Source organism: Trichosurus vulpecula, chromosome X, assembly GCF_011100635.1.
Source record: "Trichosurus vulpecula isolate mTriVul1 chromosome X, mTriVul1.pri, whole genome shotgun sequence".
Lineage (NCBI taxonomy): Eukaryota > Metazoa > Chordata > Mammalia > Diprotodontia > Phalangeridae > Trichosurus > Trichosurus vulpecula.
Genome location: NC_050582.1, coordinates 5,211,372 through 5,227,408, shown reverse-complemented (window position 1 = coordinate 5,227,408; position 16,037 = coordinate 5,211,372). Strand labels below are relative to the sequence as shown.

The window sequence follows — 16,037 nt, the reverse complement described above, 5'->3', positions numbered from 1 at the left end:
ACACAGACACCCACATATACCCACCCCCACACACCCACACAGACACCCACATATACCCACATATGCACAGACACACACAGACACACACATATACACATGGACATACACAGACACACAGATACTCACGTACACCCCCCCCACATACCTACATAAACACATACACCTATATATGTCCTGTGTATGAAATTCAACTCAGTTGAATTCAGAGGAACATTTTGAACAGGAATTTTGTATTCATGTTCAAGACTTCCCTAAAGTTTTTCTTTCTATTTTGGAAATTTAAGTTAATTTTTTTCACTTGACAGAAATCTAATTTTTTCTTCCTCTCACCTCTCCAATTGAAAAAAAAACCTGAGCCTTTCTACCATACATATGGTCAAGCAAAACATTGGCCATGTCCAAAAACGTATGTCTTTTTGCACTTGTACTCCATCACTTCTCTTTGTATTTCACCATGAGTCCTCCAGAGATGTTGGCCATTGGCATTTACTAAAGTTCTCAAGTCTGAAAAGAGTCAGTCGATATGGAGCCTCTGAGTTCCAGTCTCATCTAAGAACAAGTCAGAAGCTGGCCATCATGGAGAGTCCAGAGCCATACGTGGCTGGTCTTTGCACCGATCTTTCCCCCATGGAGCCACCCTTGATGAAATACTCACCACTTAAAATTTCCAGTTGGCAGTCCCTTTGTCTGATTCTCCCCTGAGCACATGCCCAAATGGGAATCTTGTCCTGTTTGTGGAGTCTGGGCAAAGGCATCCTTGGCATACAAGGACAAGAATCATCCTGCCTATGTGTACAAGCTTCCCCCTCCCCATACTTTCAGCACCCCCACTGCCATGGCCCTTCCCACTCCAAGACTCTGCTCACTGGGGTAGCCCTTATTTCATCTTCTTCTCCTCAGCCAAATGACCATGATCAATCTGTGCTTTTGGCCTACAAATGTCCTCACCATAAAGATTACCTTGCTACACTTTGACCCATATGCTCAGGCCTGCCAAATCCCAGTAGAGTCAGCCATGCAGCAGTTGGGTAATCCTGGAATCCCAAATCTCCAGAAGCAAATAGTCATACTTTGGCCTGTTTCCTATGATGACCCAAGAGCCTTTCTTGGAATGTGGCTAGCCTGTCTACATGAGGATGGTTACTAAAAAGGAAGTTTCCAGTGTCCAAAGTGTCAGGCCCTTTTCACATTCAGCCTGCCAGCAAGGTAACCTGGGTAGAGGCAAGGCTAGGTATCTGCCTTGCTACTCATTCAGGATCATTGGGGTCGGCATGGTGGGTCACCCGCCAGACTGCCCCCCCCAATGACAGCATGGCTGCTTTTGACCAGAAGTGGTCTGGGGGCTCATATCTTCTCCTTTGCTTTTCAGTGAAACCTTCTCCCCCTGAAAAGCTAAATCTGACTCAGAGGAAACCTGAAGAGCTTCACCTGGAATGGAAGCCCCCTGAGGGACCCATCCCCTCTCAGTGCCTGACATATGAAGTTCAGTTCCAAGAAGATGACACTTCCTGGGTGGTATAAACGCATTTGTTTTTGTCTTACTCAGACCTTTGCTTTCATTGGTGTAGGGATTGTCCTTGAGGACCCCCCCTGCCCCTCCCCCCCTAATGCTGGTTGGGAAGCACAGTTTGGAGGCCAAAGAGATGTTGGTTGAGATACCCAGGTCACCCAGCCCACCTACAAACTAGATCTTGGCTCTGAGGTGGGATCTCCATCCACTATGGCTTTGCTATTTCTCATAATCCATATTTAACTTTAATATAAATGATTCTTATTTAGGAGAAATAAGAGCCTTATGTCTGTAGCTTGTTTGTACCTAGGTATCTGTGTGGTGTCTTCCCCATTAGCTTGTGAGCTCTTTGAGGACAGGTACTGCCTTTTACTTTTCTTTGTATTTCAGCACATAGCACAGTGACTGGCACATAGTAGGTGCTTAATCAATGTTCTCTAACAGAGACCCTTCCCAGGGCTGGGGGAAAGGGGGTAGGGTAATGGAAGTGGAGAGCCAATTAGAGGGATGGAAGCTTTGATCCAAGCACTAACACACTGAAGCTGCATGGGCTGGTGAATTTGGGTACAGTGGAAGAAGTACTGTCTCTGGAATCTGAGGATTGGGGGTCCAATCCTGCTTTGACATTTACTATCTGTGTGATCTTGGATAAGTCACTTAACCACTCTGTACCTCGGTTCCTCATATGTAAAATGAAGGGGTTAGACTAGATGGCCTCTGAGTTACCTTTTGACTCTAGGCCTGTGATGCCATGTATACATGGATAAATAATAGTTGAGACATAAATTTCTTTTTTCTCCCTAAACTGGTACTGAAGTTGTTGTTGAGTTGTTTTAGTCATGTCTGACTCTTCATGACCTCTTTTGGGGTTTTACAGATGAGGAAACTGAGGCAAACAGGGTGAAGTGACTTGCCCAGGGTCACACAGGTAGTGAGTATCTACTACCTGTTTGAGTTCCTATTTTAAACCACATTGGTGTTCAATTTATGCTCTAATTTAATCCCATCATTGTGCAGATGGGGAAACTGAGACTCAGAGAAGGGAAGGCACTTGTCTAAGATCCTATCATTAATTAACATCAGAGCTGTGTCTGTCTCCTGACTCCCATCCTACCCCTATCCTTCCTTCCATCGCATCCTGGCAGTAGCCGTATTGTGTTAGAAAAAGGTAGAATTTGGGGTGAGATTAATCTGACTCTTAGAAATACAAATGAAGGCCACAGGCTCCCAATCAGTATCCCCTTTGCAGAAGAACCCACAGGTAGAGATTTCACTTATAAACACAGAAGGAAGTAAACCATTTCATCTCTCATCTGGGATGATCCCTGAGCTCTGTGAAAAAGTCAAAAGGCAAATCTTCTGCGTCCATTGAATTCAAATTACCAACTGCATGGGATTCCAGATGCTTGACCTTAGGACTGCTGTTTGGATCTTTGAGATTTAGGTCATTTCCATGAACACTTTTCCCCATTTCCAAACTCTAGGTTCCATCAACGACTGTATTATACACACCATGACTATGTTCTTTTTTATCCCCTCAATAAACATTCTTAAATGATTACACACCAACATTCTGGAGTAGCTGTAATCATAGTTTATACATCTATTAGAGATATTTATTTCATGGTTCCCAGTTAGGTTTGCCAGAACTAGCCAGTGACACATCCATGGAAGACTCCTGCAGTGAGGTTGTCAGAGCCAAGTCACAATGTCAGAGCAAGTGTTGTGGTCCATGAGATCAAAGCACCCCAGCTTGTGTTTTTCTTGCCTTTCAGTCCAGATCAACAGCAAAAGAAGTGATCACCCTGCAAAAGTCGAAGGGAAGTAGAAGATTCTGCGTCCGGGTCAGAGACAAAGTGAATATTTACTGTGCCATTGAAGGGCTTTGGAGCGAATGGAGCTCCCAGCAGTGCTTCGATGGTAGGAGATCAGGGAGAATATGGAAAACCCACTGGGGAGTTACATCAGTCCATTTGGATTTTTTGACAGATCGTGGAATTGAGAGGATTTTTTGCTAATTGTCCTTGTTAAACCCGAAAGTTTGGTTGAAGGAGGCAAACAAGCTAGGTGATAGAAAAATCCATGTTTATTATTCTCCCTTAAGGCATAGCTAAGCTAGCTTACTTGTACGTACAAGGAGTCAGAGCATAAGCTCTGGCTGTCTGAACAAAGAAATGGGAAAACTTATATAGGTTATTTTTTAGCAGACCCAGCAAGCCTGTGTTACCTCACTTTTATGATCCCCATGTATGTTTAATCATGATACAAGAAGAGGATTTTGGTTTGTAAAGATAAGAGTATTGACAAAGGTCAGTTAAAGTATATACCCGTAGAATATTAAGCAAGGTAGTCTCTCGGGATTAGGGTCTCATCCTTTAATGGTTAACAGGGCAAAGAATGTTCTTAGGTCAGCCAGATCTGGCCTTGTTGACAGAGAAAATATATTCTCTGAGCAAACTTTAGAGAACAAAGAAGCCCAGGTCCTGGCTCTTTAAGTGGGTCATTAATTCAGGCCCTGGGTCTCATTGAAATTACAAAAATGATATAAAATGGTATAAAATGTTCCATATCCTAAACCAAGGAAGCAAATTCCATCAACCAAGCAAGTCTTTATTGTGGACCTATCATGTCCCTACCACTGTGTCTAGGCCCTGGTCATAGTATTGGCAACTAGAAGCCTTTACTTGAACCCAATCTTCTTAGTTCATTCCAGGTTGAGATAATGTGTATGAATTTCACGAGTTGGTTGTACATGTGTTGATATTTCGTCATTATTTGCACATGTGTCCCAGACTGGAACTGACCATAGTCTTGAAAACTGTTCTAGCAGAGCACTGGTTTGGGGAGCTCATCCCCAAGCCTCAAATATTTGTAGTATAGCCCCAGGACAGGCCTGCCATCCTGAGTTTGGGGAGTCTGTTCTCCTGGCTGGATGCAGAGTGATGATTCTTTTTTGGTCCTTGTAAGTCTCAAAGACCATATGCTAAATCCTAGAGGGTCTGTGATTAGGCCTGTGGGATTTACCCTTACTTTGCCAGAATTGGAGATCTCTGAAGAAAGCAAGTCAAGTGTTTGAATTGTCCAACTCGGTAATGAGAGTGTATGTGTGTGTTTATCTGTCTGTCTTGCCAGACTTCTCAATGAAAAGAGGTGTGCTTATCATTTTGGATTGAGTAAGTGGGATATGTGAAGACAGCAAAGGCCTTGAGAAGGCTGAATTTGAACACACATCTAGAGTACAGCTAAGTGTCAGCTAGACTGTTTCCTTTGGATGAATGAAGGCAGTAAAAGTCAGGTTTGTGGGACGAACCCAGTTGGGGTGGTCAGTCCTGGTTTTCCCAAAGGCATCCCTTGGGCCAAGGTTCACCTTGAACTCTTGACTTCAGTCTATTTACTCCTGCCCTGGTTGGATGTTACTGTTGGAATGGGAGTCAGGCAGAAAACCCATATTATTTTTTAATGACTGTCCTCTGGGGTCAAGTGAAGACTTGACAGCAGAGAAGACAGGTGCTTCATCAACTTTGCTGTGATGAATGTAGCTGTCAAAGCTTGCAACTGAGTTTAAGATGAATCCATTTAAGTTTGTGCCCATAGCTGCCAACCTATCACTGACAACTTATGTTTCTAGAAACAAAATCTTTCAACTTACATCCTGTGCATATACATGTTGGAACTTTTAGAACTAAAGAGAGGAATATTTATCCTCTTCCTCTGGAAATTTCAAACTATGTTTTTGCGGGTAGGGGGAGGAGGGAGAGGTGGGACATTTCGTTCTGGATCTACAGAGGAGCCAAAGAAATCAGGCTGTAGATAGACACTAGCTCAAAATGACTCACAAGCATCTATACACTGAAAAGAGTTGTGTGGCTAATTAGAAACAGTTATAAAATAAAAAAGCAAATGCGGGACATAGCCATTGGCTAGGCCATGAAGCTTCCAAGGTGGCAAGATTTCCTTACAATGAACCATTTGGTTTATCACTTTGCTGCCTTTTGACTGTAATGGACCTTGGCCTACAATACTTGATTTTTTTCTGTTGGTTTTCCCTGAACTATACAAGTCATGAAACCAGGAAGCCACATGGAGCTGGTGCTTTGAGAGAAAGCTCTTAGGCTTCCCTGGCTTGATTTGCACCACTAGCCTGGAGCCAAATACTCTTGACTTTGGTCTGAGGGTTTAGGCATAGAGAGCTATCTCACCCCTTTACCATTTTTATTGATTAATTTGGAGTCAAAGTGACCAAAACCATTTAAGGCTAGACTTATCCTTAGAGTGCATGCTCTCAGGATAACTTGAGGGAGTCTGGGAGCAGTGACAAAAGGAGTGATTTCTCCACTCACCTTCCCTCTCTTAGTCCTTAATGCTTCTTTATAAATGATTTTTTATAAAACTTTCTTTAGTCTTAGGCACTTGTACATCACTTTTATTTTTGCATATATTCCTCCTCTATATCACAAATCTTTCCCCATGACAAACAATAGCAAAAAAGAGTACAGATCATCAAAATTAGCCAAAACATCAATCCATTCTGATAGTGTATGCAATGTTTCACATCTGTAGTTACCTACTTCTACAAAGAAGGCTGAGGTGCATTTTTTTCTTTTCTTCTTTGAGGACCAGCTTGGTCTTTATAATGACACAATGTTCAGTTTGGGTTTATTTTCTCTTCACTTCCATGGTTGTAGTCGTTGTGTATCTTATTTTCCTGGTTCTGCTCACTTTGTTCTGCATCAGTTCATGTAAGTCTTCCTATGCATCTCTATTCATCATATTCGTCCTTTATTTGATGGTAGCCATATTCCTTCATATGTACTTACACAGTTTATTTAGCTGTTCCCCAGTTGATGGGCATCCACTTTGCTTCCATTTCTTCAGCACAATTCTTGTAGGCACTTCCAGTAGAATTGGGAAAAGAGAGCATTTTTTTGTCATTTACAAATTAAATAGTATTGCTGGTTAAGGGTTGGCTTCAAACAGGGAACTTAGGCCAGGGAGGCCCATCCTCCAAAGAATCTACAATTGCCATTAGAATGCACATCCTTGTTGGGATGAAGGGCCTCTTAAATCATTATGAGTAGCTGTTACTAGTAGTAGTGATAATAGTAGCCACAAGAGTAGCAGTAGTAGTAGCTGGTACTTAGCACATTAAGGTGTGCAAAGCAGTGTATCTGTGATCTCCTTTGAACCTCTCAACTACTCCGGGATGGAGGTACTATAGGTATTATTAATAGTCCCTGCAGTGATTTACCCAGGATCACACAGCTAGGCTGTGGCAGGGGAGCAATTTGAACTAGGATCCTCCTAATGCCAAGGCCAGAATTATAGCCACTGTGTAATCCTACCTCTCATGATCATGATTTATTTATTCCCTAGCAGAGAGCAGGACTGTGCTAGGATTTAGACAGGTCAGCTTTTTGGTGGGGTGGGGGAGAGGTTTGGGGTGGAGCGAGAAAGGGGAAAGTTGGAATATGGAGAGTGCTAGTCAGGCTTTTTTAAACAGTCTGCTTCAATTTGAATTCAGACCCCATCGGTTCTTTCTCTGGGGATGGAGGACATTTTTCATCCCAAGTCCTTCAGAGCTGTCTTTGATCTTTGTATTGCTGAGAATAGCTAAGTCATTCACAGCTGATTATCTCACAATACTTTGCATCACACCATGTAAGTTGTTACAGGGTTTTCTGAGAGCATGCTGCTATCATTTCCCATAGTATGATAGTATTCCATCATAGTCACATACCACAACTTGTTCAGCCATTCCCCCATTGATGGACGTCACCTCGACTCCTAATTCTTTACCCCTAGAAAAGAGCTGCTATAAATGTTTTTGTACACATAGGTCCTTTTCCTTTTTGTTTTTTTTATCTCTTTTTGGATAAAGACCTAGTAGTGGTATTGCTAGGTCAAAGGGCATACAGGGTTTTATAGCCCTTTGGGCATAGTTCCCAAATTGCTCTCCAGAATGGTTGAATCAGTTCACAATCTGGAGGTGCTCTCTCAGGGGTGGGCATAGATTTAGGAATAGAGACTAATTACGATGAACTTGGCCTGCTTAACATTTTGTTGAGGGCCAAGGCCATTCTTATTATTACTCATGCCATTAAAAACTCAGATTTCCCTGTAATTTTTAAACCACGGCAACCTTGAAACATTGGTCCCTTGGACAGCCTGCGCTATGGTGCACAAAAGAGTTCTGAGCTAATTCAAGCATGTGACTTGCTTTCTCTTATTTATAGAGTTTAAGAGAAACACTGAAATTATTTGTCCAGTGTCACTGGGGCTTCTATTTCATTACTTTGAGATGATCACATAAAAGTCACAAGTTCAATTTTTAAAAATCGAAACCAAGCCAGAGAATCAATAACCAGGGGAAGCAAAGGATGTTGGGAGAATTGTATCTGGGGTGATTTTTTTTTCCAAATGAAGTGAACAGATGACACTGTTTCAGTTCAGCAAACCACATGGTCCATGTAGCAAGGCCTTGGTCCAAAGGAATGATGGAACACCGTGTAGGTGTCTGGCCACACATAGCCTGCTCTCAATTTCCTGCTACAATGATTTCAGCTCTGTCCTCTCAAATATGGCAGATGATTGTCAGGCGGAGCCATGCTGCCATCTTAGCCTTGCCCCACCTTAATAATATTTGAGGGTTTCTCGAAACCAAGCCCAACCTCTAATCTTTGTGATTTTCATTCCTAGAGCAACAAGAGGATGACAGGCGGCTTCTCTTTATCATCATCCCAGTCACTTTAGTCATGCTAATGGCCATCCTGACAGCTTTGTTGTTTGTACAAAAACAGAGAACCTATTTGAAGCAGGTAAGTTCTGGGAGGTGCCCTGTAGTTGGAGCGTGAAAAAATAAAACCCCTGACAACAGTGACATTCTCATCCCCATGCAAGGGGGAGAGGTCATGCATTATGAAGGGTACAACCTCATACAATGGAGTCATTTTTGAAGCTCCCTCCTGGGTCATGTTTATCCAAACTATCTCATCATTTTGCCTATGACTCATGAAAAACTATTCATTCTTAGCTTCCAGGAAGAATTTGGGATTCAAAGTAATGGGAGGGTAATAGGAAGGTGAGACTGGAAAAGGTCGACATACCCTGGAATAGCATAAATCAGTACCCACTATGTGTCAGATCTTATGAGGGATATGAAGACAAAAAAGGCAAGCCCTACCCTTGGAGAGCTCACAGGATAGAAGAATGAAACGGGCTTCCTGGGACCCAGAGTCTACCATGTACCCAAAGATGAAACCTCTTTTCAACATTTGTTTGAAGCCCTCCAGGGACAGAGATGCTTTGGGACAGCTCCCTTCCCAAGATTGTCCTTGCACTGAGCAGAAAGCTGTTTCTCCAACTTTACCCATCATTCCTAGTTCTACTCTGGGGTCAAGGAGAACAAATTTGGTCTCCCCTTTGTATGAAAGCCCTTCAAATACTTGAGGGTAACTATCTTGCACACATCTTCCCACCCCACTCCTCCAGTCTTCTCTTCTATTGGTTGAATGGCCCCTGGGCCTTCAACAGACCCTGGTGAACTTCCTCTGGACACTATCAGGATCACTTCCTTCAGAGCCTAGCTCAGATGCCACCTCCTGCCTGACCGCTTTCCTGCTCTTTCTCCCTCAATCCCCCCCTCCCCATTGTTGGTACCCTCTCCCCTCATGGAGGCTTTTTGTTTTCACCTTTCCCCCCAACACATAGTTGGTGCTTAGTAAATCGTTCATTAAGTTGACTAGAGCTGCACACATGGCTTCAGATGTGGCCAACCAGTGCAGAGAACCTCCCACTGCCTGATCTGATAGCTCGAGGGCTGGAAGAGCTCAGAGGAAGGAGAGATCACAGTCAGGAGGCTTAAGAGAAGAGATTTGGACACAGACAAGAAAGACCTAGGCCATTACTAAAGCCACAAAGAGCACAAGTAGAGCTTAGATTTGCTGCCACTCTTTGTAAGTTTGGAACCTTGGCCTAGGTTACAGGGGTGGGGAACCTGCGGCCTTGAGGCCACATGTGGCCTTCTAGGTCATTGGGTTTGGCCTTTGACTGAGTCCAAGATTTTGTTTTTGTTTTTTTGGAGGGAGGAGGGGAGGCAGTCAGGGTTAAGTGACTTGCCCAAGGTCACACAGCTAGTGTGTTTGAGGCTGGATTTGAAGTCAGATCCTCCTGATTCCAGGGCCATTGCTCTATTCACTGTACCACCTAGCTGCCCCATGAGTCCAAGTTTTACAGAACAAATCCTTTTATTAAGGGGATTTGTTCCGTGAAGTTTGGATTCAGTCAGTGGGTAGCACCTGAGGACCTAGAGGGCCTTGTGTGGCCTCCAGGCCGCAGGGTCCCCAATCCTGATTAATCTAACCTCTAGGTCTTTTTACCTTCTATGGGTCCCGGTGAAATTCTTGGGTTGTTTGTCAGTTCCTTGTTCTTATTACATGACTATCCTACCCTCTTTTCTGAGTGCCCATCTCCTCCCTCTACTAGCCCCTTTTCCTGAAATCCTGCCACACACACATGCATATAGATTTGTATGGTCTCTATCTAGACACATGCATACAAACTCCTACTTCACCTTTAGTGCCCGTCATCATTGGCAATGTGCAAAATAACGCTCTTATTATCCTGTGTCTCCATTGATAATAGAAGCTCTTTGCAATTTCAGTTTCTTGGCAAAAAGGAAGTCCATTTCTACAAAGAGGCAATCTGCTGATAAGCCATCTTCCTTCCAGTCACACATCGAGCTGGCTGCCCCCTTCGTAGCAGGAAGAGAGATTAAACCTTACTTGTTCAGCACCCTGAGGAGTCTTCTGGCATCCTGTTTCCCTTGGGATCACCTCTGAGAGCAGCCATGGCATATTTCAAATGACTTTATGTACATATCTCTGTGTGTGTGTGTGTGTCTATACACATAACTATATGTATATTTGAAAGGGTTTGAGTATAGAAGAAAAAAATCACTGTGTGTTGTAAACTTTCTGGTTCCTACTAATAGGTCTGCTTCTCCTGAATCTTTAATGTTGCACAATAGAAAGCCCAGGGACAAGTCTGTTTTTATTTTTAAATGATCTGCTCTCAAAAATATGTGATTTCCTAACTTGTGCAAAGCTGAGCCACACAGACCTTGCCAAAGCCTAATGAGTTTCAAGTTTGTTAAAACTTGCCCTTTAGGTTAGTTCCTGGACAGTGAATCACGTTGTTTGGATGAAAATGTAGCTGCAGGCTTGATGGAGTGACAAGGCAGTATTTAAGATGCACTTACCCATTCTTCAGATCCTGGTGCCACAGGTCTCAAGACAAGGATAAGTATTTGTGTGTGAGCGTGAAGAGGGATATGGAGGAAATGGGAAAGATGAGATGACACAGAAGTCAACCTTGAGAACTTAGAAGAATTCCCTTATGCTGCAGAGAAAGCTGAGGAGTTTCCTGTGCTTCCTGGAAGCTCTTTCCATGTTCACGTTGGGTAAGAAAGCAGCCTGGAGTCAAAAGGAGTTAGACAGGAAATTAGCAAGGAGGTATTAAAAAAGGGCGTTCAGCTGACAGAACAATCCCATCGTGAAGAGAATCCAGTTATTCATACGTGGCCACTTCCTTGCAAAAGTCATGAACGATGGATGGTGACTGTTAACACAGGGGATGGGGGTGGGGTGGAGGGGTGGGAGGTGCTTTGAGAGTTGATCAAATGCATGTGACTGGGGCAGGATTTGTAACAGAAGGGTTGACAAGTGGAAGAATCCACAAGATGCAGTTATAAACAAAGCCTCAGTCAACAACACTGTGCCTTCTTCCAAGGGATACCCCAGCCAGAAGTGGGACCTTGTGTCCCTGGGCTCCCTGGCCATCTCTTCTTGGAAGCCTCCGTGCAGTGGCCATGCCAATCTAGCTGTTGAAAGGACATATAGATGCATGATAAACCTCAAGGCCAGAATGATGAGAATGGACATTTTTATAGCACTTTGAACTTTACACACATGATTTCATTTGACCTTCACAACACTTCTTGAAGACCATCATATAGGTTCAGTTTGCTTTGGTTCAGATCTGTCATCCCCATCACTTCCAGGTCTCACAGGAGGCTGGGCCACAGGTGGGACTTTAGCCTAGGAATCCAATATAGGCAGGCAACTAGCATTTATGAAGTACCTACTATGTGACTGGCCCTGTGCTAAGTGGAGGGGGCACAAAGAGAGCCCGAAAAAGCAGTCCCTACTGTCAAGGAGCTCACCATCTGATGGAAAGACAACCTCCAAAGACTTTGGTCCCAACCGAATATGGAGCAGAGAGAAGGCACCAGTATTAAGGGGAATCAGGAAAGGCTTCTGGGAGGAGGTGGGACTCTAGCTGAGACCTAGAGGAAGGCAGGGAGGGAAGTCGGGAGCTAGGACCGTAAGGCCTGCCTTCTCTCCACTTTCACGATGGGCCTAGGAACCTCAGGAGAAGACCAGGAGGGGAATGTGTTTGAAAGACTGTGCAAAAGTGGAATTATTCAACTCAGTCTGCTGGGCCTGAAGAGCAGAATTTGGAACAAGGGGTTGAAGTTGGAGGTAGCCAGATTTAGGTTTACTCTTAGTAAAAACCTAAAGTGAGAGTGATCCAGGAGGCAGTTGGTGTCCTTCAATGGGTTCAAAGCCAAGGCTGGATATCCATTTGTTGGGACACTCAGAGGCTGCAGGACTTTGGGCAAGTCTCTTTCACTCTTGGGGCCCATTTTCCTGATCTGTAAAGGGAGGGATTGGACTAGATGGTCTCTCTTTGCACATAGCTGATGAGAAAGAAGAGGGGAAATTTTCAGGTCAGGGGATTAGAATGAGCTAATCCTCCACAATTCCAATGGATTGCCAAGCCCATCACTGCGGATACTGCCTCTGTGCCCAACCCTCCTGTGCAGACTGATCCACAAGGTCTCTCGATGCCACCAGGGTATCTGTCAGTGGGTACTAGGGCTACCCCTCACTGGCCTTTGATCTCGGTCCATGACCAGACCCTGGGCACAACTTCAAACGAATCTCAGTTGTGCTTAAAAAGCTGTTTACATATTTGGAGCAAAAGAGGGTATTAAAATGATGGGCAATGGCCTTCTGCTAAGTGGCACAGTAGATAGAAGACCAGGTTTGGAGTCAGGAAGAAAGGTCTGAGTTCAAATCCAGCCTAAGATACTAGCTGTTTGACTCTGGGCAAGTCACTTCACCCTGTTTGCCTCAGTTTCCTAATATGTAAATGAGCATAATAATGTCATCTACCTGACAGGGTTGTTGCGAGGATCAAAAGATATGTATGTATGTATGTATGTATGTATGTATGTATGCATGCATGTATGTAATGTAATGTATATATGTATGTACGTATGTAATGTATGTATCGTATGTATATGTATATAATGTATGCATGCATGTATACTTATGTAATGCATGTATGCATGTAATGTACGCATGCATGTATCTGTATGCATGTAATGCATGTATGTATGCATATGCCCATAATGTATGTATGTGTATGTAATGCATGTATGCATGTAATGTATGTATGTACATGTATGTATATGTATGCAATGCATGTATGTATATGTATGCATGTATATGTATGTAATGTATGTATGTGCATGCATGCATGTAATGTATGCAACGCATGTATGCAATGTATGTATAATGTATGTAATGCATGTATGTAATGCATGTATGTGATGCATGTAATGTGTGTATGTAATGTATGCATGCATGTTACGTATGTAATGCATGTATGCATGCATGTATGTAATGTATGTATGTAATGCATGTATGTATGTATGTGATGTATGTATGTATGTATGTATATAATGTATAGATGTAGTATATGTGTCTCTCAGAGGTTGTTGTTTGTCCTTTGTTCTCAAGGAGGACCATGGCATCAGGTAGGTGATGCCATGACACGCAAGTGAATTGGATTTAAGTGAGGGAGGGCTGGGCAAAGTCACCAGCTGTAATATATACATATAGATATGTGTGTGTATACATATACATCCATATATACATATATAATACACACACATATACACACACACACACACTCAGTGGGAGGGAAAAGTCAATAAAGTGAGTTGTTTCGATAACCTCACATGCATCAAGAACATGAAGGTCTCCCCTTCTCTACCTTCTCAAACTCCAAATGTGTCAAAAGGAGGAAATACATGGCATTGATTGTGAGGCAAGAGGACCCTGTTTGCATTTCTGGGTTTGTTCTCTCATAGAGAGACTCATACTATGTCTTCCGTTGAGGCAGTGTAGAATAGTGAGAGGAGAGCATGCTAGACTTTGAGGCAGGAAGACTTGATTTACCTTCTGGTACCTACTTCACCTCGTGGCCATGGGCCTGGAATGAGCTACAGCACGCAAGTACTCTGGGAACCTTTAAACATCATATCCGTATCAGTGATGAGTATTACAGCCGCAGTGAGTCAATGAAACCCTAAGCAAGCCCACCTTCAGGTACTCCGGTTACCAGAGATGGATTTACAGCCTTCCCAGTGCTGAGACAGTTCCAGGGGCATTCACATTACCAGTGTGTGGTCTGAGCTAGCTGGTCTAGCCTTGCAGTCTGTCTCCGGGACTGGACCTGGGAATCCAACCAATCAGCTTCCATGCGCAGGGGTACAGAAGCAATAGTTTTTACCCTTACACGTGGGCTGTCTTCCAAAGGCCATTTGTAATTCCTTCCCCATAGAAACCAGGATCCCAATGGATGGGTTTTCATTAGGTTCTTTCCCCTCAAGCCTACCCTGCATCTTGGGGACAGGAAGACGTGCATCCCTGCTACATTAGCAAAGCAGAAAAAGAAGAAAATGCCATAAGAAATGGCAGTTTCTCTTTCATATCTATTGTGACTGTTGGTACTGGGCAGTTGGAGGCTCTTAGAGCCTTATTCTTTTTAGGACGTTATAGAGGTTTGGAGATTCTTGGAATCTGACCATGGCTCTTGAATACTGACGTCTCCTTTTACTCCATATTGGGTCTATTCCCAGCCCTATCAGGGCCCCTCCCAGAGCTGCTAGTCCCCGAGGGAGGTGTTCCTGTCCCTAGGTTCCTGGTTAACCCAAGTGTAGCCCTTTAGAAAGTCATTCTTTGGGGGGTAGCACTGATTTTCCCCATAAGAATAGGAATTTCCCAGAATGTTCTGAGTATATGTTGGGACACCATGAAGAAGGAGGAAGTCTGATCCCTGGTCTGCCACTTACTAGCTTTGCATAACCCTGACAAGGCACTTAATCTCTGGGCCTCAGTTTCCCCATCATTAAATAGCAACACCAATGCTTGCCACCTTAAGGCTTGGGAAGGGCTTTGCACCTGTAAACTGTGGTGGTTATTACTGAACTGGAAGCTCCAGAAGGTCAGGGACCATATCTTCTCCTGAATTTGTACCTGGTATAGTGCTTTGCACATGGTAGGTACTTAACAAATGTTTGTTGTAACGTATTCCATGTATTATCATGTTATATCATAAACCGGTGGTTCTTTGAAGAGGCAATGCTCTTCTTTGTTATTGAAAGCTTGGGGCTTTTAGCAATTTTCTCTCATTGCCTAAGAATTTTCCCAAGGAACCTTGGGGGTTGAATGGTTTACTCCAGACTGGGGTCAAGGGAGAGGGTAAAGGGGACATGTGCTGGGCTCTGATTCTAGAGGTTGCTAGCATGGCATAGTTCCTAGAATGTTAAATTTGGCATCAGGAAGACCTTATATATTTACTACCTTAGGGACCCGTGGGTAAATCACTTCTCTGAGCCTCAGTTTCCCTATGCATACAATGGGGACAATCAGAGCACCCACCTCTTGGTGTTGTTGTGCAGGTAAAGTGAGATAATTTGTGTAATGAGGCTTGCAATCCTTAAATGCTATGTAAATATTACCTGTGGTCTCTGTTCTTGAGGTGGCTGGTGGTACAGTGGGCCTGGAGTCAGGAAGACTTGAGTTCATATGTGACCTCAGATACTTCCTAGCTATGTGACTGTGGGCAAGTGTCACTTAACCTCTGCCTCAGTTTCCTTTACTGTAAAATGGGATTAATAATAGCACCTACCTTACAGGTCTGTTGTGAGGATCAAATGAGTTAATATTTGTAAAAAGTGCTTGGCATAGTGCCTGGCACATAGTAGGCTCTTTTTAAATGCTTATTCCCTCCCTTCCGGCTAAGGCACTAATCAGGATCCTTAAGGCCTGTAGCATGTGTTCCACTTGCCAATGACTCCCAACATCCATTATTAGCCATTTCACTAAGCTTCTTTATAAACATTCTTTTTTAAAAATTTATTTTTTATTTTTAGTTTGCACCACTCAGTTCCATAAGTTCTTGAGTTCCAAATTTCCTCCCTCCTCCTCCCCCCAAGACAGCATGGAATCCAATGTAGTTTCTACATATACCTTCCCATTAAACTTATTTACATAATAGTCCAGTTGTAAAGAAGAATTATAACCAATGGAATGAACCATGAGAAAGGAGAAATGAAACCCAAAAAGAAGGGAAAAAAAGAGAGCAAATAGTGTGCCTCCATCTGCATTCAGACTCC

The 16,037-nt window shown here is 43.4% G+C and overlaps 1 protein-coding gene across 2 annotated transcripts in view; it reads left to right on the top strand.

The window, feature by feature from the left end:
- IL13RA2 (interleukin 13 receptor subunit alpha 2) overlaps positions 1-10,550 on the top strand; it is a 38,848-nt gene extending 28,298 nt beyond the window's left edge. For both annotated transcript variants that reach the window (XM_036740078.1, XM_036740077.1), the window contains exons 7-10: positions 1,370-1,515; positions 3,286-3,430; positions 8,207-8,325; positions 10,170-10,550. In XM_036740078.1, the coding sequence (XP_036595973.1) occupies positions 1,370-1,515; positions 3,286-3,430; positions 8,207-8,325; positions 10,170-10,217 (458 nt within the window). In that variant the 3' untranslated portion in view covers positions 10,218-10,550. The remainder of the gene's footprint in view (positions 1-1,369; positions 1,516-3,285; positions 3,431-8,206; positions 8,326-10,169) is intronic.
- The last annotated feature ends 5,487 nt before the right edge of the window (positions 10,551-16,037 follow it).